Source organism: Balaenoptera physalus (assembly GCF_965194825.1).
Source record: "Balaenoptera physalus genome assembly, chromosome: 11".
In the NCBI taxonomy this organism is placed as follows: Eukaryota; Metazoa; Chordata; class Mammalia; order Artiodactyla; family Balaenopteridae; genus Balaenoptera; species Balaenoptera physalus.
The window spans coordinates 68,462,302-68,484,849 of record NC_138896.1 but is presented as its reverse complement, the minus strand read 5'-3'; the positions used below and the strand labels follow the sequence as shown (position 1 = coordinate 68,484,849).

General features: G+C 47.1%; 1 protein-coding gene across 3 annotated transcripts in view; it reads left to right on the top strand.

Moving 5' to 3' along the window:
• Nucleotides 1–22,548, top strand: part of CDCP1 (CUB domain containing protein 1) — a 61,531-nt gene that overhangs the window by 28,881 nt on the left and 10,102 nt on the right. Inside the window, exons 3-8 of one of the 3 annotated variants that reach the window (XM_082413870.1) lie at nucleotides 2,183–2,545; nucleotides 3,487–3,855; nucleotides 14,706–14,927; nucleotides 15,966–16,346; nucleotides 17,735–18,100; nucleotides 20,134–20,221. In XM_082413870.1, the coding sequence (XP_082269996.1) occupies nucleotides 2,183–2,545; nucleotides 3,487–3,855; nucleotides 14,706–14,927; nucleotides 15,966–16,346; nucleotides 17,735–18,100; nucleotides 20,134–20,221 (1,789 nt within the window). The remainder of the gene's footprint in view (nucleotides 1–2,182; nucleotides 2,546–3,486; nucleotides 3,856–14,705; nucleotides 14,928–15,965; nucleotides 16,347–17,734; nucleotides 18,101–20,133; nucleotides 20,222–22,548) is intronic. The other 2 variants (XM_082413871.1, XM_082413872.1) reach the window with 2 other exon arrangements.

Genomic DNA, 22,548 nt, shown 5'->3' with positions numbered 1-22,548 from the left:
GCATGCCCATCATTTTGACTACTCTTACTTGTGTATCCATTCTGAAAACAAAGCTCTTAGCAACAAATTAAAAAGTGCTCGCACAACCTGACACCACCAGGGTCACAAGGCTGGTGGCAGAGCCATGGCTGAGAGACGGGGCTTTTTGACTCCCGGTACTTGGTACGGAATTAAATCAGAGTCGCTTGGGTGGCCCAGGCATGTGTATTTTTCAAACGTCCTCCAAGTGAGTCTAGTGTGGAACCAGGGCTGTGAACCACTGCCTTAGTAGGGTTAAGTGATCCCACAAGAACACAGAACCCAGTAGGGCACATGGGAAGTGTAGTTGAAAAGTTATGAAAGAGATGGCTTGATAGAAACAATGAAGTTTCCACGAGCTCCAAAAACTAGGTACTATCCTTACCTACACACAAAATCTAATTTTAGCTGCATTTGTCACCTTATTATCTAACCTTGTTTTATTGGTTAAGCAACGCAATGCATTGGCAAGAACGAAAGTCGACCAAACACAGCCTGGGCTTTTGTCCTAGGAGCGTGTGCACTGCGAGCGCCACACGACTCACCCAGACTCCAGGGCTGCTTTGCAAAAGTGAGAGGTTTGACGTGATGACCTCAGAGGTCCTAGACAGCTCTGAAATTCTCCCATAATTCCATTTCGAGTTGGCACTAGTTTCAGATACTCCACTGGAGCAGCAATAAAGACTTGCAGATTATTATTACAGTGGCCAAAGTCCATTGCACCTTTCAGATTCCCCGCTGGAGGCAACAGAAGCCTCACTATCAGGCTGCCTGCTTTCTCTTAGTGCTTCCCTGATAGCAACGTTTCTCCCTTTGTTTTAAAAAGGCTTAGAAAACAAAGTACGTCAAAGGATGTCATTAAGTGTTAGCCTTTGGGAAAAAAAAATTCAACTGCAGTGGTAATAAAACACCAGCATTAAAGCCAGGAGGCAAGAAGATGACCTTGCCTCCAGGTTCCAGCCATTAAGGGGCTGTACATTCAGAGCGTACTCAGTCTGTTGATGAATGTGTTGATGGGAAAACCAGTTTTAAAAGGTAGAGCTTGGCGCAGCACCCTTAAAATTGAGAAATCATGACTCTTTCGGTATAGAGGAGGTAGGATATGTATCCCAAAGCAAGGCTCCACTGGCAAAGGGCCTCCCTCTGGCTTCCAGTAGGGCCTGGGCAGAGATCCACCAACTGGACTAACTTTATCTGGAAAACAGTGCAGGTCCCCTCTCCCCGACCCACGCTATCCCAAAAGTAGAGTGTTCCTATGACATTTTTCACAAGCCAAAATGGCGTTAAGTCAAAGAAGCAATTACCTTAGGAACCATCTTGCTAACGGATGTGCAAAGTAATTTGAAATAAAGCACAAATGCTCACGGACAGAGTTCAGAGCTGTAGCAGCGTGATGCTGAGATGCTGTGTCGTTCCCGGGGAAGGAGCTTGGCGGTGCCACTCTCGGGGTACCCACTGCCTCTGTAATGGCTCCCTGCAAAGCAAACCCTGAACGCTCTTTTCGCTTTCCACCTTTTTTTATAAAAGCAAAAATTCTCTTTGGATTTATTTTGGTTAGCGGAAACAAGTACCAATGAATGCAAGTCTTTCGTAAAAGCAAAGTGGAATAAAGCGAACGTTCAAAAAGCAGGGGAAACTTGTAGTTAGGAGGTGACTTGGGTCTGGTTCCCTAGAAGCAGAGCCTGACATGGGGATTCTTGTCTTTAAGACATGAGTCAAGAGAGTGCCCTCGGAAGAAACCTGTGAAGAAGTGAGGAAAGCAGGGTAGAACGAGGACAGCGAAGCAAAGATGTGGTTTTAGCTGCAGGCTGATCTGGAGCTTGAGTGACAATTGCCAGGCTGTGTCACGTGAATCAGGGATGTCAGGCTTTTCACTCCTTGGTTGGCAGTGATTGGCTGTGGGTTGACACTCCCTGCTGGGATGGGAGTCAGGGGCAGGGAAACCTCTCAGGCTTTTCTGCCCCAAGGCAGCTCCCTCCAGCCAAGGCACTTCCCCAGAGAGGGATGCATCCGTGAGCCATTGGCAACCAACTTTCATGTAGCCAGGAGATGGGTGGGCCCCCCAGAAAACCCCCCCTCCAAAGATTTCACTACAGGGGCTGAGGAGGGGCAGTGAGTGGCCCAGTAACGTTTCTGACCAGATTGTTTTGTGACTGTGTTTCAGACTGCATGTCAGGTCCATGTCCTTTTGGAAAGGTTCATCTTCAGCCCTCAACGTCGGTGTTGCCCACCCTCAACAGAACCTTCATCTGGGATGTCAAAGCTAACAAGAACATCGGTCTAGAACTGCAGTTCTCCCTCCCTCGCCTGAGGCAGATCAGGCCGGGGGAGAGCTGCCCTGATGGAGTCACTCATAGCATCAGCAGCCGCATTGGCACCACGATGGTCAGGATCGGAACCTTCTGCAGCAACGGCACTGTGTCCCGGATCAAAATGCAAGAGGGAGTGAAAATGGCCTTGGACCTCCCGTGGTTCCTCAACAGAAATGTCTCCGGCTTCAGCATCACAAACCGGTCGTCTATAAAACGTGAGCTCGCCATGCCCTCCCCTCTGTTTGCTGAGGTTGAAACCTACAAAATCACCCTTGCTCTCCATCAGAAATGGTCAGATGTCGGCAATTGTGTGATTCTATCTGAACACCTTAAAGGAAGTCCCACTCTTCTGTAAGCATGTGGGCCAGTCCTGGTGTGAACCCACCCTCCTCAGTTAAACAAACCAGGTGGTAACTCTTTCCTTTGTCCTTTGTATGTGAGGCTTGTTTTCAAGAAATGAAACGGGACTGGCTCTACAGACCTTAATGACTCTGTTTCTCACGTCTTTGTCCTGTCTTCTGTCTCTTTCACAGTTTCTAGAATTGTATCGGTGGTATGCCAGAGCTGGCCCACAGCAGCTCACGAGTGCCAATGTTAAGTGTTCTGGAATTTTGTGAGCTGGTATTAAACAGAGCCATTACTAAAAATAAAATTATATAAACTTACAATTAAATAAATTAGTTTAGGAACAAAGGTAATAAGTACTCAAAACTCAACACTTTGTAGTTAATATACTGCATTTTACTATTTATGCTTTGAAGTTAGGTATGCCCATTGGATCTGTATGGTGAAAATCCTATGTGATGGTGAGAGGGCTGTCCATCTCCTTCCAACTCCACGTTCATCCATCTCCTGTTGGTAGCCTGAAATCAGCTGTAGTGGGAGTCTTTACACCAAGGAAGTGGGCAGACACTACAAATTAAGGCTTTATTTTTTTTCCCCTGCTGGGTTGAATATTAAACATATACTCACACACCACTGATGTATCCTCATTCTCACTCTCTACCTTGAGTATAAACATGCCATATCCAGACCCAGTGCTCAGGACCTAAGACCCACCTTCACCTCTTCTCTAACCCCTGTCCCCCCACCTATGGATGACCAGGGCAGGGTCTAATCACCTCCTATTCTCTCGTTTGGGTTCCACCCCCAACAGGCCTGTGCATCATCGAATCTGTGTTCGAAGGTGAAGGCTCAGCCACCCTGATGTCTGCCAACTACCCGGACGGCTTCCCCGAGGATGAGCTCATGACGTGGCAGTTCATCATCCCTGCGCACCTGCGGGCGAGCGTCTCCTTCCTCCACTTCAGTGTCTCCAACTGCGTGAAGAAGGAGGAGCGGGTTGAGTACTGCATCCCAGGCTCCACCACCAACCGCGAGGTGTTCAAGCTGCAGGACAAGCAGCCTGGGAACATCGCCGGGAACTTCAACCTCTCTCTGCAGGGCTGTGACCAAGATGTCCAAAATCCAGGCATCCTCCGGCTGCAGTTTCAAGTATTGGTCCAACATCCACAAGATGAAAGCAGTAAGTAAGCCTCACTTTCCTTCCCCTCCCCCTCCTCCAGTGCCTTCTTTCCTTCCTGGGTAGTCTGCTTGGGCTGAGGTTCCCTTCCTACTTCTTGTCTGTGGCTCTGGCACACTTGGACTCTGGACCCTGTAAGACTTTCAGGAAGTGCGTTGCTAGGCAGTGAGACCAGGTCACTGGTGAATGCCGGGCATACTGTTCCACTTCAGCACAGTAAGAAGCTAAGATGATCTTGCATTCAGGGTGATAAGTTGTTTTTAATGAAGACATTGGAAGGTTACCTTCTAGAGCTCATGTCTTGACTGACCCTACAGTGTGAATCAGGATGTCACCAGCACCGTGAGCAGTGATGATAACACTTTTATTGTCTGAGTGCCAAGCCCTGCCCTAAGCACACCACTCACATGGTCTCAGCTAATCCTTATTATAGCCTTGCAGGGGAAACAGGAATTATCTTCATTTATTGATGAGAAACCAGAAGTTTCAGAAAGGTTATGGAACTAGCCCAGTATCACACAGCTTGCCAGGAGCAGAGCAATCTCAGAACCCAGAGCCTGTGCTTCTGGACCACACAGAACCCCAGGTTCTGTGAGAATGAGGTTGTGTATCATTCCACACACATTCACTGAGATGCCGTGAACCTAGAGAAGGGTCATCAGGGCCAGGACTGCAGCGAGGCTATATGCCCAGGGCACAACACTGAAGGAGGCACCCGCTCTGAGGAGCTCCCTCTCACAGAGGCTCTCACCCTCAGGGTTGTGTCAGTACAAGGTCAGCCCCCGAGAGTGAGCAACTCCTTAAAACTTGCTCCCTGGGTGCCCTTGCCTCACGGAGAGGAGTGGCATGGATCTTGAGGAAAAGGTACGGGATGAGTTCAGAGTGGCTATTCCTGGGGCTCATCTATGAGCTGGAGTCTGTGCGTTGTGACAAGTGGTCTTGAACCAGGACATCTGTGATGTGTGCTGAGGATGGGTTCTGCCCACAGGGTTGATTCTCATCCTTGTTTTTAATATTATTTACTTCCGGGAAGTAGACAGAACCAGGCAGAGAAATTGAGAATGTGAAATGGCATGGCTGATAAACACCTGAAAAGTGACCATGTGGGATCCACTCCCAGGGTTGCCCATCTGACACCGTCTTGGGAGTGCCCGCTCGGCACCCACTTGGAGCCCGGCTCCTCAGGAAGCCTCAGTGCCTTCATATCTTGACCCAAGAGTCCTTCTAATTCACAATAACCGTGTACAAGGCCTAACTTTATATATACATGTGTGTATGTGCATGTGTGTCCACTGACACATTTTGATGACTCTATGTCACAATTTTATCAGAATGTTGAAAACAGCCATGAAAGGATTCAGAAATGGAGTGGGTTTGAGTTTTAGAAGATGCAGGGATTTGTTTATCATCTCAGTCACGGTGAAGTGCTGCTGATTAATTCTGTTTCCAGTAACATCAGCTGGGTTGATTTCTAAATATAATCAAATTGTTCAACATGCTATTGCCAGCATCAAGAAGGATATGGCTTCAGTTTTGAGGTAAATAGTGGTTAACTGCACTTTAGATGTGTTTAGCACTGTCAAGGCTTTACATCAAGCATGGTTTGCATTTTTCTAGGCAAGTGAGTGAACTTGGCCAGCAGAAGTATCTTTACTTAGGCGATGCTGGAGTCCCTGAGAGCTCTGATTTCTGGACATCTCCATCTTGATTCTCTGAATCCCAACGTGGACCCTAAGTTTCAAGAGATTGCCCAAGGCAGCCAGCCCTGTACACTCACACGTTTGTCTGGTTTTGTAAATATGTATGGACAGCTTGTTTTGCAGGCAACATGGCCCAGTGGTTAAAGGCACTTACTCTGGAATTGGCCTGTGTGGATTCAAAATCCTGATTCCCCTACTTACTGTGTGAGCCTGGGCAAGTCACTTAACTCCTGTGTGACTCAGTTTATCTTCAAGTAGAGATAATAGGACTGTCCTCGTAGGGGTGTTGTGAGGAGCAATGAGGTGGCAGTGCCTGGCAGGTAGTAAGCACTCTTTAAATGTTATCCTGCAAGGCTCTAGGTCAAGGAAGAGATACAAAGTTGAAAAAGACACAGCACTGGTCCTTAGACGTTAGCCTGTAATCCAGAAGACAGATGAGACTTATAGGATGCAGGAGGTCACTTCCCAGAAGGAGTTTCTTCTTTTTATTTTCTTTTCATATCTTGTTGATTTTATTTTAATAATTGCAATCTGTGTACCCTATTGGTGTAATATTTGGTCTCTACGTAGGTGGCCATTTCTCCACGGGCTCCTCTGGGGATGCAGTGGATAGTTGTAGGTGCCCAGGACTCTCTCTCTATACACTGTGCATCACTGGGATGGACGGAGTTCTCCAGGGTGGGGTCTCTTGGTTCTGCGTCAGCCGATTCTGTCTGTTATTTTCATTCACTCTCTTCATCAGCTGGTGGTAACAAATGCTGTTGGTCTGGTTTCTCTCTTGTACTTTCTTGCACAGATGATAGATGTTTCAGAGAAAATTTTGGCTGCCATCTCTACCCACTTGGCTCTCTTCCACACCTTGGCACTGTCTCTGCACTTGTATTGGCAGGGGTCATCCCCTCCGTCCTTTCCTGAGTGCTTGTGGTTGGCTGTTCCCTGCTTGTGGTTGGTTGTTCTGTGCTTGTAGTTCGTTATTCCCCAACTGTGGTTGGTTGTTCTGTGCTAGGGGTGGTTGTTCCACGCTTGTGTTTGTTTTGTACTTATGGTTGGTTGGTCCGTATCTGTGTTAAACTCCCATGGTTTGCCAGTAACTTCAGCCATGCTGAAGGCTCCCAGTGGTCTGCGCCAGGGTTCCTGATCTCCCTACATATACCTTCTCCTAGGCAATGAGGAGCCACACTCTTCAGCTTTGTTTGTTCATCAAGTCACTGCTCCAGCCTATGGTAGCCCTGGGATGGCTTAGTCATCACAAAACACCCCTCCTAACACCCTGGGGGGTGGTGAGAGGAGGGAGGGGGATGCACAAGGAAATTTCTGTGGGTGATGAATATATTCACTATCTTGATTATGTTGATGTATATACAGGTGTGTATATAGGTTCAAAACTAGGCAAATTTATACCTTAGATATGTACAGATTATTGTAATTCAATTATTGCTTAATAGAGCTGCTTAAAAATTATGTTCTCTGTAAGAAAACAAACAATTTTGGAAAGAAAAGAACAATTTTTAGTGAGGGAGAGTAGTTTATCGCTGACATTGTTTAGAAACACTAGAGCATAGTGACAATAAAAACAAGCCTGGATTTACTCAGATTTATTATTGTTTTAAAATTCTCTGTTCCCCTTTATTCCCCCACAGGGAATGAAATATCCCCACTGCCCTGACCTGGATAGGCCACTGCATGACTCCAAGTCACTTAGCAAGAAGGTGTCCTAATCTATGTGGGATTTGTGGCCTCCAAACACTGTTATGGAGGGTGGGGTTGGTGATTTTCTGTACGGCGAGTTTTTGTCCCTTCTGAGGGTCTTTAGTTGTTTACAGCATAAGGTAGGTTACAACACACACCACTAAGAGGTAGATGGCTGGAAGCAATTCATTTGTGTGCCTTTTTGGTGGGTGCCCTGCCACCCCATACACATCATGCCTCTCCTCCGGGCCCCCTCTCTCCAGCCCAAGCAGCAGTGCTGAGCCCTTCTTCCTCCTTGCACAGGAGATAAAGTGTTTAGGGGGAGTTTGTCTCAGGTGCTCACTGCTCACCCAGTCCTTATTCCCAATGTCTGGCTGACTTTGGACACTGAAGGACCCAGTCTGGTCCTCCACCTCGAAGGACCCCACCTGCATTCCTTGTCACACACCTGCCTCTTCCTTTCTTTCCTCCCCATGAGCAGAGACACACACTCAACCCCTGGATGAAGGAGCCTTTCACAGACTGTCAATTTTGTTTTAACCCTCCCTGTTAAAGATTCAGTCTCTGTGGTTGGCTAGCTGGGCCACTGGAGACCAGCAGATAGTTCTGGAGTCTCTGGCTTTGCTCTGCAGTTACTGTCTGTACCAGTCATTACTTGGAGTGGTGGATTTCTCTTGGGTCTCTTGGTCCTGCTCTGGCTGATTTTGATTCATTTTCTTATTCAGACTGTGGCAAGAGACTGATATTGTTGGAGTCTTACTCTCGGGTGTTCTCAAACCCCCTTGAAAGGGTCTTTTTACCTTCATGGCTTTCTTTTGCACCTGGAAAGGCAACAGAGTGAGCCCAGAGTGGCTTTGGTTTGGGGGAGGAGGATGGTGACTGAGTGGGAGCGGAGGCTTCATGAGAAGGGGTGTGCGTTGAGAAGGGGATTGGTACCCAGCAAGGACAAGTTCAGAGTCTTAGCGGGGGAGTCTTTGGGAAAAAGAGGAGCATGAAGAAGGTATTCTGACATTGCCACTGTCTCTGAACTTGGGTTGACAGGGGCTCTTCTTTCATTCCTTTCTTTGGTGCTGGGAATGAGTCGTTGTACATGTGTGTGCAGGTCCCCTTGGTCATAGCAGAGCCTCCCATTGCCTACCCAGGGAGACTGCCCTTCTTCTATGTCAATGACCCCTGGGCAGTGAGACTCCACACGCTTCAGTTTTGCTAGGTCAGCAAGCACTATCCCCAGCGAGTGGTGTCTGAGGGTAGACTTAGACTAAAGAAGGTGCCACTCTTGACACTTCCAGGGTGGGGCATGCTGGGAGGCCTCGAGACTGTGGCTGGAGAAAGGGAGTGTTTCCTCAACACCCTCTAAAGACGTGTCCCAAACCGACCTGCCACCCCTCCTCGTCTCCCCACGTTCAATCCCTGTGATGCACGTGGCAGGGAAAAGGGGATTCCTCCAAACAATTTCCCACGGCCACCCCCATTCAGTGGTTCATTCTGTTGTCTCCCCATCACTACCATGTCTCGTTTATCCATCTGAATGTCTGTGTCCCACTAAACTCCCAATCAGGCATCTTGTCTTATTCCTCTGTTTTCCTACGCTCAGCACAGTTTCCAGCGCATTCCAGGCCCTCCATAAACCCTGTCGCACTAATCTCAGGAGGCAGCCTCTCGTCCAAAGTGGCTTGAGAGCCAGATACACTATCTAAAGGCACAACCCCTCAGAAGGGGCAAGGTAGATGGGACACAGTGGGGGCACCAGGAGCCTGGCTGCTGAGGGAATCAGACAAGGACAAGAGCATCAAAAACAGAGTGGAGGCAGAGCTGGGAGGGTTTCTCAAGCCAAAGAGGGCGGCTGTCACAGCAACCATGCAAAGCCAGAGCCTCAGCAAGGGTGGAAGCAGCTGTCAGAGGTACCCTGACCCCTCATCATCCACAGTAGGACCTGACTACAGTGGGCCCAGACTGAAAAAAACCAAATTCTGAATGTGGGCAGCAGGCAGATGTTACCTTGTACCTGATTGTCTCTCCCCCGACCCTACTCTGTACTCTCTCTCTACTTTGCTGACAATATCAATTTAGCTAAAACTAGACCCAGAGGACTCCTGCAGAGAATATCTTTCCATGGCTTGAGCACAAGTGTCCTGTGTCTTAAGATGAGTAATGTACAAGCTGCCCTGGCTGATCTGGCCAGCTGTGACCAGATGTGTGAGCATGGATGGCTTACGTTGCCCAAAACGTGCAGTTCAGCAATGTCAGAGAGCTTGATTTACATTTGTCTCCACCAAACACATCTTGCTTTTCAGTGCTCCATAACGCACTCTCATCTTTTTTGATGATACAATACTACCATGCCATACCTGGCATTATTAGCACTCCATTACCTGGAGATATAAAAAATAATTTTGGTCCTCTTGAAGTTTCATCTAATAGTCACCGTAGAGAGAGAACTTCTCTGTTGTCCCACACAGCCTGTCTCTCATTTTCTGATATTATTTCTAAAAGGTTCAAATGGCCCTGCTGATAATGATCATATGAGTTAATAGTAGTCTACCTGTCTATGTTACTCCCTTTAGTGGGAGCAGACTGCTAGCCTACTACCTTTTGCATCCTCCTCTAGCTTCTGGAAGATACGTTTACTTGCTCTGAAAATACCAGCAGACTAAGTGTATCTTCAAGCCCTGTAGGTTTCTGGGTTAACATGATTCAAATAAGGTAGATGGATGTGTTTCCAGAATGTTATACCAGATACTTCTAGTAACTGATCTGGGTAAATGCTGGTTGTGGAAACAGTTGCATTGCTTCTTTTTCAGCTTTTATAACCCCCCAGAAGCCACCTGGAGCCCTTAACTAAATGTTGTCATTGTTTTTGTTTTTTCTTGGGTAACTCCTGCTCTGTGAGTCTTTATTTACTTATTTTTGGCTGTGTTGGGTCTTCGTTGCTGCATGCAGGCTTTCTCTAGTTGCGGCGAGCGGGGGCTACTCTTCATTGCAGTGCACGGGCTTCTCACTGCAGTGGCTTTTCTTGTTGCGGAGCATGGACCCTAGGGCACGCGGGCTTCAGTAGTTGTGGCTCGTGGGCTTAGTTGCTCCGCAGCATGTGGGATCTTCCTGGACCAGGGATCAAACCCACGTCCCCTGCATTGGCAGGCGGATTCTTAACCACTGCGCCACCAGGGAAGCCCCTCTGTGAGTCTTTAATTTGTCCTGGAAGAGTTGACACATATTGTGGCCTCTGACTTATCCCCATGGATAAGTAAGAAATCTCAGGAGTTCCCTGGTGGCCTAGTGGTTAGGATTTGGCACTTTCACTCCCTTGGCCTGGGTTCAGTCCCTGGTCAGGGAAGTAAGATCCTGCAAGCCTCGAGGTGCGGCCAAAAAATTTTTTCTTTCAAGAGAGAGGCAAAGAGAATCTTAGGATGATGGTACAAGGGGACCCAAGACCATACCTGGGCCCCTTTAGATGAGAGCAGTTGAGAAGGCTCTGGAGAGACTTCTCAGAAAGATAACTTGATGATATACCTAATGTTCTCATAGGTATTGAAAGGAGATTTATACAAGTTGGGGAGAGTTTGGGTGTCAAATTACTGATAAGTACATAGAAACTAAGGAAATGATTTAAATGGCAATAACTAATTCTAGGGAAATAAAATCTTGTGCAAGAAAGAGAAACTATAGCATGGAAATAACGTGACTGTGTAAACACTGTGTTACTATTGTTTACATAGTCATGATAATGCCAACACAGAATAATGATCTAACATAAAAATATGATGGTAAAGATTGGGAAGATGGGTGAATAGGAAGTGTGTGGTTTGGATGTTTGCTGGACATGTGTACTGTGGGTGTGTGTATGTTGTATACGAGGTGTGGAGTGTGGGAAGGGGGATGTGAGTGTGGGTGAAGGGGAGGAAATCCTCATCTTCTTTTGTGGGAAACCAACAAATAATACCTGAAACAGGGCTTCCCTGGTGGCGCAGTGGTTAAGAAACCGAGCCAATGCAGGGGACACAGGTTCGAGCCCTGGTGAGGGAAGATCCCACATGCTGCGGAGCAACTGAGCCCGTGCGCCACAACCACTGAGCCTGCGCTCTAGAGCCCCTGAGCCACAACTACTGAGCCCGCGTGCCTAGAGCCCGAGCTTTGCAACAAGAGAAGCCACTGCGATGAGAAGCCCGCGCACCGCAACGAAGAGTAGCCCCCGCTTGCCGCAACTAGAGAAAGCCCATGCGCCGCAACGAAGACACAACACAGCCAAAAATAAATAAATAAATAAATAAATAAATAAATAAATAAATAAATAAATAAATAAATAAATAAATTTTTTAAAACAACCTGAAACAGAAATATCTGGAAGCAGCAATAGAAGCATGTTGTTGGGTGCTGTGGATGTAATTGTATAGAGAACCTGCTAAAAGAGTTGAAAGTTGTTATTCTGGGGAGTGGTCACAGTGGGGAGGGAGTTTTGTTTTCATAACAAACCTTAGAAAACTATTTGATTCGTTAAACCAGTGGTTCTCAGCCAGGAGCAATTTTGCCCCCCAGGGGACATGTGACAATGTCTGAAGACATTTCTGGTTGTTATAATGGAGGGCCATGGGGGTGCTACTGGCATCTAGTGGGTGGAGGCCAGGGATGCTGCTAAACATCTTACAGTGCACAGGACAGCCCCACAATGAAGAATTACCCTGCCCCGGGCTTCCCTGGTGGCGCAGTGGTTGAGAGTCTGCCTGCCAATGCGGGGAACACGGGTTCGAGCCCTGGTCTGGGAGGATCCCACATGCCGCGGAGCAACTGGGCCCGTGAGCCACAACTACTGAGCCTGCGCGTCTGGAGCCTGTGCTCCGCAACAAGAGAGGCCGCGATAGGGAGAGGCCCGCGCACCGTGATGAAGGGTGGCCACCGCTTGCCGCAACTGGAGAAAGACCTCGCGCGGAAACGAAGACTCAACACAGCCAAAAATAAATAAATAAATAAATAAAATTTAAAAAAAAAAATCTTAAAAAAAAAAAAGAATTACCCTGCCCCAAATGTCAATAGTGCCAAGCCAGAGAAACCCTGCTTTAACTTCTGTGCGTGCACTACTTTGATACCGTACAAATTAGGAAAGAGGGAGGGGGTAGGGAGGCTTCTGCAACCTGTGATTGGACCTCGATAAAGGTGAGTGGGGCTTCAGAAGCAAAAGGGCTCCTAACACAGCCAGGGTAGGGGTAGGGAGGGTTTCCCAGAGGTAACAACAAAGATAAATTTTAAAGGACAGTAAGATATGAGCTGAATGTGGGGCTAGGAGATTGAAAAGCTAACCATTTTCTAAATCAAATCATATTTAAGTTAACAACATTAGCATATATACTCCAGCTCTGGATATGTCATCTCTCTGATTAAAGCACTATTAGAACTTACAGTAAAATTTACATAGACATAAGCAATAAGAACTAAAGAAAGGAGTCAGCAGATATGACAACCATAAGACATTTCCCTAATTTTGCTCCTAATTTGACACTGAGCTCCCTGGCAGCCAGTTCAAAAGCAACAATTCTATTAAGTATGTGGCTCCTGTTACCAGGAAGGAGGAAGCCTAGCAGACTCTCTTGGGAAACAGAGCTTTCCCAACTGGCACTGGACTTATTTATTCACTGGAGCTGCAGGCAGAGAGGCTAAGAGACCCGATGGACACATCGGCAACACCCATGACTTGCAAAGGCAGCACCACCTTGCACAGGCATCTTCCTAACTTGATGGCTTCTGTAAAAGCAGAACGAATGAAATTAAAAAGCAGCTCAGTAAAAAGTGATTTCCAGGGGTTCATAGTGTAGAGCCTTCTGGGGATGACATTATAAAGTGAAATGATTCTTTTATAAAGTAGTCTGGTAATCCATTCTAAATAGTTGAAAAAATTTTCCTATTCTCTCACCTAACAATCAGTTCTGGGATTTTATCCTGAGGAAATAGATAAAAACGAAACATGCGCATGTGCTTATTAGAGTCTTTTATTTCAAGTGGCGCAATCATAGAAGTGACCTAAAAAAAGAATAATGGAGCAGTTTTTCCAAATTACATAAGAAATACATACATATTTTCTAACTAAAAATTCAAACATCACAGACAAAGCTAAAATCTTCCCTGACCATCTGTATTGTCCCTTTTTCCAGGCCCCTCTCTTAGGGTAACCACAATTATGGATTTGTTATATTTCTCTCCAAATCTTTTTTCTCTTCATTTAAATATTAAGTACATACATACATAAGTATGTACATGTAGAAATAGCTATTTCATTTTACATAGAGACTTTACAATCAAATGGTGTCATAGTCTATGGTTCTACAACTTGCTGTTTTACCTAATACTATGTCTTGGAGGTTCTTATATCAGTATATTTAGATCTCCATCATTCTTTTTAACTGCTGTGTAATATTCCATTGGTGAAAGTTTCATGGTCTGTTTAACTATTCCAGTATTACTCCAGTCACTGTCACAGCACTGGTGTACACATGTGGGTATATATACCCATGTCACACTGCTGGGTTATAGGGGTGTAGGGTTTTTATTTTTATACTATACACTTTCTTTTAATTTGCTTTTCTCTAATTATAAGTAGTATTACAAGTGATACTAACAACACTTCATATTTTGGCTATTTGGACATTTATATTTCCTTTACTGTGAACTGCTCAATCATTCGATGTAGAAAATATTTTCTCCCAGTGTGTCCCTTGTCCTTTAAACATTATTTATGGTACCTAAGTCAGACAGATATTTTAATCTTTATTTATTTATTTTTTTGCTTTTATAATTTGTGTTTACTCCACATTTATAAAGATATTCTCTTTGTTTTTATTTTGGTGACTGCTTTGAAGTACCAGTGTAACTTTATTCTTTTACTAATGGGAGAGACCGTTCTCCTGGCCCAGCCTATGGAGTACTTCATCTTTTTGTCACTTATTTGAAATGTAGCATTTATTAGAGATTAAATTATAATACCTATGGTTCCATCCTGTCTATGAATCTTGTATCCCTGCACTAATACCAGCTGTTGTTAATTACTCTTCATAGAGGGAGAATATTTAAATAGGTGATGCTAAATCTCACTTAGGTGACTAAAATTAATGAATATTTTAAAAGCTTAGTGAATATGAAAACTATATGGTAAAATAAGTGTATCTGTATAAAATAATAAAGTAAAATCTGAGTATAAAATTTTATATACACCATACAGTTAAATAGGTGAAAATATGCATGCATATGCACAAGGACAAAAATGAATTTGAAGAAATGAAAGCAGTTACATAAGGATGGTCGAAATGCAGTCCACTGACTTTCTTTTTAAATTTTGTTTCAAGCTATCATAATGTTTTCTTAATAATAAAAAAATTTCCTAATGTTCCCCAGCCATGAGAGATTTTGTGCTCATTTTTGCTGTCTCACGGGGCTCGTCCTGATCCATTCTTCATGCCTGTTTTCTATTTGTGGTTCCAGATAAAACCTACGTGGTTGACTTGAGTAACGAGCGAGCCATGTCGCTGACCATTGAGCAACGGCCCAGCAAACTGAGCCGCAAATTTGTCCCCGGCTGCTTCGTGTGTCTGGACTCTCGGACCTGCAGCACCAACCTCACCCTGACAGCTGGCTCCAAACACAATATCTCCTTCCTTTGTGATGATCTGACACGCCTGTGGATCAACGCCGAGAAAACCATAAGTACGCCCCCGCCCCTTCACTGTGCTCCTGCCGAGCTGTGGGAGTTCTCCCCTCCCTGCCCTGTCTTAGTGGGGTCCACTGGGTGGGTTGTAAATAGTATGATCAGAAATGCCCCCAGCAGTGAGGGTGAGCATGGGCAACCAAGAAGCACAGAGCAAGGTGGAGACACACCTGCTTTGAGACCAGCAGCCTCCGTGGGAACATGCATCCTTCAGAAGCAAGTGGCATCCCCCGTGTCCATGCTCACGTCTCCTCTGTCCAGCCTCCGGTCTCCCTCCTGTGAAATGCTCGTAGCCTTCCCCAACCTCCCTCATCCGCACGCCCCCTGCTTCCACGCTCACTGCTCGCTTGTCTTCTGTTGCATGAGACCAAGTCTTGAGCTCAAAAACTTTGGCTTCTTCCGTTTTTTATCCCTTTAGCTACTAGCCGTGCCTGACATGTGCTAGTCACATAGAAATGTTTAATCAGTGGAGGGCAGCAAAACCAATAGTCACCTCCTTGCTGGGCCACCATCATCTCTGATGTGGATGCTCTTAGGGTCTCCACTGAGGCAGTAGCTGAAGCCGCGAGAGGCAAAGCAGCCAGCCCGAGGCCACCCCGTTAGGAAGCGGCAGAGCTGAAACACCAGCTGAGATCTCCCCAACTCTACTCCCAGCTCTAACCACTAGGCGAGCTGCCTCCCCACAGGCAGGGACACTGGGCAGCAGGGCTGGGTGAAGGGAAAAACCTGTACCCTGCCCACGTGGCACTTAGCATCTAAGACACAGGTTGTCTTAGTTGAGAACTTGAGTAAACAAGAAGAGAAAATTTCAACCCTGAATACTCCCCAAAAGTCGTTCTGCCGGTTTAGTGGAGAGTAAGAATGCAAGAGCACAAGGGAAGCTAGAAAAGGGGCGTCAAGGAGGCAGGAGCACAGGACAGAGCAGGAGAGGAGAGACCAAAGGGAAAAGTGAGAAAGCCTCGGGCTGACTTGAGAGCTGGAGAGGATGCACTTCCGGTTTCCTCCCAGCCTGGGTACCACGAGCCCCTCTTTCGTAGGCTGCCTGGACCACCGGTACTGCCACAGGAAGTCCTACTCGCTCCAGGTGCCATGGTACATCTTCCAGCTGCCTGTGCAGCTGCACGACTTCTCCTGGAAGCTGCTGGTGCCCAAAGACAGCATCAGCCTGGCACTGGTGCCTGCCCAGAAGCTGCAGCAGCACACTCACGAGAGGGTCTGCAACACCAGCTTCAGCTACCTCGTGGCCAGTGCCGTTCCCGGCCAGGACCTTTCCTTCGGCTCCTTCTGCTCTGGAGGCTCCATAGAGCAGATTCAGGTGAAGCAGAACGTCTCGGTGACCCTCCGCACCTTTGCCCCCAGCTTCCAGCAAGAGGCCTCCAGGCAGAGCCTGGCCGTGTCCTTTATCCCCCACTTCAAAGGTAAGGGGGTCTTTCACTCTCTCCCCATCTTGATGCCCTCTTAGCCTTTCTTATTGGGACACTTATCTTATTTTGGTTTTCTGATCGTCTTAATTGTCAGTTTGAAGAGAAGGGATAGCTGAGTGGGCTGTTCCTCATACAAGATGATGAGTCCTAATCCTGACTTTACCATTAACCTAGTGTGGAAAATTCCAGGAGTTAGAAATAAGACTCTCTGACAGTGGGAGGTGATGCTTGGTAGGCAGCAGAACAAATAATCAGGTTCGAGGCTTTTTTGGAAGCAGGCAGGGCATAAATGAGAACTAACCAAATATTCCCAAGTCCTGGATTCTTGAAGTGGTAACATACAAATCCTTATGCAGATATTTTTATGATTCTGCTTTGACAATTCAGAACGTAGTTTGGAGGGCACAGAGGAAGGAATACTGGGAGAGAGATGAATCTCTAGAGCGTTCTCCTGCATGGGGGAGCAGACCCTTCCTGGGAGGCTAGTGTGTGATCTTCTCAGGCAGCAAATGAGGTTTAAATCGGTCACAACGGTGAACTCTACATTGTTGATTTTAAAATTCACAGTCACCACTACAAGTTGCTGAGTTCATTTTTAAATTGACCAAGACCTTAATTCAAGGTTTACTCTGTAATTTTGTTCTCAGAGGCATGAGTGGGAGGGAAATGAATCTGGCCATAAGATTAAGATCAGTCCAGGTTGCCTGGTATCTCCAAGGTTACCAGAGAAACTCCTTCTGGGGAGTCTTTGAAAATAAGACACACCCTCCTCAGTGTGGAGTGTTGGGGTTTTATCTCACCTGAAGATAAGGAGTGGATTGGTTGACATGTCAGAGACCCTTTCAACTTTGCAATTCTAGAATTCTTCCCAGAACCTGAAGTTTTCTAAATCTCCAAAATAGAAATCAGTTTACACCAGTCCCGCCATGGAGCAGGGCGTTAGATAGATGCTAGCCCCATTGAGGGCATCTCTGAAAGGAAGCTGAGACAACCACCAGTTTGGCAAACTGGCTTGTTTTATGTTTGTTTGTTTGGTTGGTTGTTTGGTTGGTTTTTTCAAAAGGCCCGAGAACCTAATCTGAGACTCTATTCCTTTGCTGACCAATATGGTAGCCACTGGCCACATGTGGCAATTTAAATTTAAATTAATAGTAAACAAAATTAAAAATTCAGTTCTTCAGTCACACCAAGCACATTCCAAGTCTTCAACAGACACATGTGGCTGTGGCTACTCTCTTAGCCAGTGCAGATCTAGAGCCTCTCCATCATGGCAGGAAGCTCTGTAGTCTGGACGGTGTAGCAACATCTCCTCTGCCCTCCTATTCTCTCCATCTTGATTGAGTGAAACAACTTCTGCGTGGATTCTCTTCCTTTTCCTGCAGAGGAAGGTGTTTTCACAGTGACCCTGGACACAAAAAGCAAGGTCTACCTGAGGACCCCTAACTGGGACAGGGGCCTACCATCCCTCACCTCCGTGTCCTGGAACATAAGCGTGCCCCAAGACCAGGTGGCCTGCCTGACATTCCTCAAAGAGCGAACGGGCCTGGTCTGCCAGACAGGGCGTGCGTTCATGATCATCCAGGAGCAGTGGGCCCACACCGAGGAGATCTTCAGCCTGGAGGAGGAGGTGCTGCCCAAGCCAAGCTTCCGCTATCACAGCTTCTGGGTCAACATCTCCAACTGCAGCCCCATGAGCAGGAAGCAGCTGGACCTGCTTTTCTGGGTCTCGCTTACCCCAAGGACCATGGGTAAGGTCTTTTGGGGCTGGTGGATAGCAGTTGGTAGTTGAGGAATCAGGAGCAAGACTGGAAGGCAAGTCAGAAAGCATGGATTTGAGTCCTGGCTGTCCATGTATCAGTCAGCTATTGTGTCAATAATACTGCATAACAAACCACCCCAGAACTCAGTGGCTTAAAACAGCCATTTGTTATTGCTCACATGTTGGCTGGGCAGTTCTGAGCTGGGCTTGTCAGGGTTCGTTCACTCAAGCACCTATGGGCAGCTGCAGGTTGGCTAGAGGACTTTGTCAATCTTGGCCGGGCACTCTCACATGTCTGGGGCCCAGCCAAGATCAGCCGTGTTAACTGGGATTCCTGGACTCTCCTCAGCATGGTCTCTTATCCTCCAAACTGGGGCCTGTTCTCATGGCAGAGGCAGAGAGATCCAAGAGAGGCTGGGGGAAGCATGCAAGGTCTCCTGACGATTAGGTTAAGAACTCATACCCTGTCCCTTTGACAGCATTGGTTTGGTCAGCCCAGATTCAAGGGGTGGACAGGTGGACTCCATCTCTTGATGGGAGGAGCTGCAGGATCACACAGTAAATAAAGGACATGGGTGAGGGCAGGGGGAGAATTAGGGCATTTTGGTAGTCAGTCTACTATTAACCTCTTTCTGACATAGGGGAAGTCTCTTTACTCCTCTGATCTTCCTCTGCAGAGAATAGATGATTGTAACTACCCCATAAAATTATCACTGGGGATTCAGTGTTGGTGATTAAACTATGAGGACCTGGAAAGTGTGACACAGATACATGATGCTGGCATTTTTTATTTAGTCCAGTGAAACATTAGAATCCTTGAATGCCCTCAGTCGTGGGCCTCAGAGCCATGATGAGGATTTTGCCTTTATGCCCGAAGTGGTAGTATCCACTGAAGAGTTTCAGGCAATCTGTGGTGGGGCCATGTTAGCCCTTGATTCCAAGATAGTCACAGAGCACCACAGAGTGTTGGAACCATGGAGGTTTTTTTCCCCAGCCCCTTCCCTTTTTGGTGGTCAGATAGACTGTGTGTCCACCCAATGCCACACAGGTGGTTAGCAGCAAGAGAACCGACGGGACCAGAAGCCACAAGTGAAAAGCTCTCTCACACTCTCAGATTAGCTCCTGAGTTTTCTTCCTCTCTTACATTCATTTTCTGTCATTTATTTCTAGTCCTGTTTTCTCACAGTCTCACCTTTTGTTTTCTTATTGAACAAGCCAGAAATTCTAAATCCCGGTTTGGTGCAGGGCTCTCTCTCTCTGATTTATTTTCTTTTTCCTTTGTACAACTGTAGGAGAAGGACAGCATACATGAAACAACCCTCTCCTTAACTCCTTCACCTCTGACTTTTGACTCCCTGCTTTCTTCTACACTCCCTGCTCTTCTCTCCTCCAAAATGGGCTGCGGCAGTCAGGGGAGCACAGCTGGGATAGGCCAGGAGTAGCCTTTGGAGTAGATCTGGTAGGTCCCCCAGTTTGTTTTATCTTTCACTGCATAACAAACTCTTCCAAGATTTAGTGGCTTAGACAATAACCATTTTTTTTTGCTCACAATTCCATGGGTCAGGAATTTGGATGGGGCACAGCAGGTGGCTCATCTCTGCTCTAAGATATCGGGGACCTCAGCCAGATGCCTTGAATAGCTAGAGGGGGGCTGGGATGGTTCACCTTTGCTCACTTTCACGGCTGGGAGCCTTGGTTTGTTTTCCTCGTGGAGTCTCCACATGGCTACTTGGGCTTCCTCACAGCATGGTGGTCTCAGCCTAGTCAGGCTTCTTACATGGTGGCTGGCTTTTCCTCAGGAAGCGCAGGAAGCTGCCAGGTTTCTAAAAGGTTAGGTCCACACCAGCACAGCCCATATTCAAGAGGAAAGGAAGCAGATTCCCCTTAAAGTGAGGAGCAGCATGTGCATATGGGGAGGGAAGGAATGGATGGTAGACATCTTTGAAGACTATCTACTGGAGTTCATCACCAGCCTGATACCAAGTGTCTCCCCATCTCCCTCCCTTGTGTCTCTGCTCACAGACCTGACTGTCATCATCCTCGCGGTGGTGGGAGGTGGCGCCTTACTGCTGTTTGCCCTCGGACTCATCGTTTGCTTTGTGAAAAAGAAGTAGGTGGAATTTCTCAAACTGTCTTCACCTGAGCTGACACCTCCTTACAGCACACAGACCAGAGCTGTCATTAATTATTGACTTTTTTCTTGCTTTCCCTTTTCCCCGCAAAGATCAATGTTAAATAATATTGCCGGGGCGGCGGTGGCGGGGGGAGGTACTTCCCTGGCGGTCCAGTGGTTAAGACTCCATGTTTCCAGTGCAGGGGGCGGGCGCTGGTTCAATCCCTGGTCGGGGAACTAAGGTCCCATGTGCTATGCAGTGCGGCCAAAATAATAAATATTGCAGGGGGTGAATTCCCTGGCAGTCCAGCAATTAGGACTCCAAGCTTTCACTGCCGAGGGTGCGGGTTGGATCCCTGTTTGGGGAACTAAGATCCTGCAAGGCGCCTGGCATGGCCAAAAAAAAAAAAAAGTGGAAAATAAATAATATTGCTGGATGTGAATTATGCTTGGAGGGGGAAAATATCCCCTACCTAGGAGGAAAACAAAATACACATGCGGTGACATTTTAGCCTGCAGTTTTACGCGGCTGCCTCCGCACAAGTCCCCTGTGAATCATTCAGTGTCTGCTCATTAGACTGCGGTCCTCACCGGGGTGATCTTGGCAGGAAAACGCTCACGTAGACCCTGCCAGACCAGGCCTGTGAATCCTCGCCCCCCGTCACCTTGAGGAAAACACACTCACGCTGCCCAGCTTGTTCTCCTCCAGTTTCTTAAACAAACTGTCTGTCGTATGCTTGTTTATGGGCCTCCAGACAAGCACCAAAAAGCCAGCCCTGTGGGCAAGAGGAAGGAAGACCCAGTTAACTGACTCAGTCTCACCTTCCACCCCCTCAGGATAACAGCTTCTGTTTTATGAGAGGAAAGTGTTGACCTTTTTAGACAGAGTGCATGCCGCTGCCAGATTTCATCAGTTCTGCTCATATTTCTAATTAAAGCCATGGGGGTGGGGGGAATCTATTTCCCTTAGCAAAACACTAAAAAAAAATTTTTTTTATTAACTGGGGCCATGCGCAAACAATTGAAATTGCTGATTTGAAATGTCTCTGCTGATGAGGATGGGTTGGCAGGTTCAAGGGGAGGCGTCTTCTCTGTGAAATGGGATTGCACACATCTCACGTGAGGGAAGAGGACTTCTTTTATTAAAGAGACATCATTGTATCATTCCTCTCAGGAAACTTTCCTGTCTGGGTGCACAGTATGTTCCACCCAGATGAGAAAGCATGGCATTAACACTGGGCCCCAGCTTCCTCATCAAGAGGGCATTGGATGAGGGGAGGGGCCAGCACTTGCCTCCATCCCTAAAGTGCCCCAGTCCCGGCCTGGGAATTACCAGCCACTGCCTTGCTGTGGGGGAGGCCACTGGCTGGCAGGTTTGCATAAGGCTTGTCTGTCCCCAAGTTGGGTTGGGAGGGAGGACGGGTTCCTGCTGTGAGAAGGAGGGCAGACAGTGCCGTTGAACTTGGTCATTAAGCATGTATTTCCTGAGGGTCTCCGGGGCCCTAGGAACCAGGAGAGGTGCAGGGGATACACAAGACCCAGTCTTTTCTCCTGCCGTCTCTGGGGGCAGAGGGACTAAAGAAGCAGGCAAATAAGGAGGCGGTGTCAGGACAGTGTGAGAAGAGCTTGGTAGGGACAAGCAAGGCGCTGTAGGAGCACGTGGGCGGAGCATTGCTACAAGGCTTCAGGCTGGAGGCCTTGCAGCCTGTCATCCTGGCCAGGGAACCCAGTGTTACAAGCTACATGTACTAGATTTATTTTTATCTCAGAAAAGTATAGGTTGACAATTAGTGAACCGCCAGCCATGCATTATGTGGTCCATTATGCTAATTGAGCTACTGTCCTCCATTTGAATCCCTGGTCGGCTAAAAACTCAGCATCCCCTGCTTTTCACTGGTGGAGATGGAGGGCGAGGCTTTGTTTTCCGAGGCAGGGAGTGCAAATGCCCATCCATGTCCAATACCAAAGAACGTTACAAACCAAGCATTAATGGTGTTAGGGAGGAACCCGGGCACCCGAGCCTGACTTTTGTCTTCTTTGTAGCTCTTTCCTCTTTTGGAGGTTTCTGCTGAAGGGACTGGATCCCTCTACTGATGCTGAGTCCTACTGTCCCCAACTCCAGCTGAAAACTAAGATACAACCTTCCATCCTGAGTGTCGTATGCTATCATTTAGAAGCTAGATGGTCGTAGTTTGTGCTCATGCAAAAGTGAGATGAAGCGTTAGCTACAGGAAAGAACTCAGAGAGTCATAGAAGGTTGGCCTAGGCACACCCGTGCTTGATGTGGTTGGTTTGGGACACCACCTGTCTCTGCTAGGAAAGAG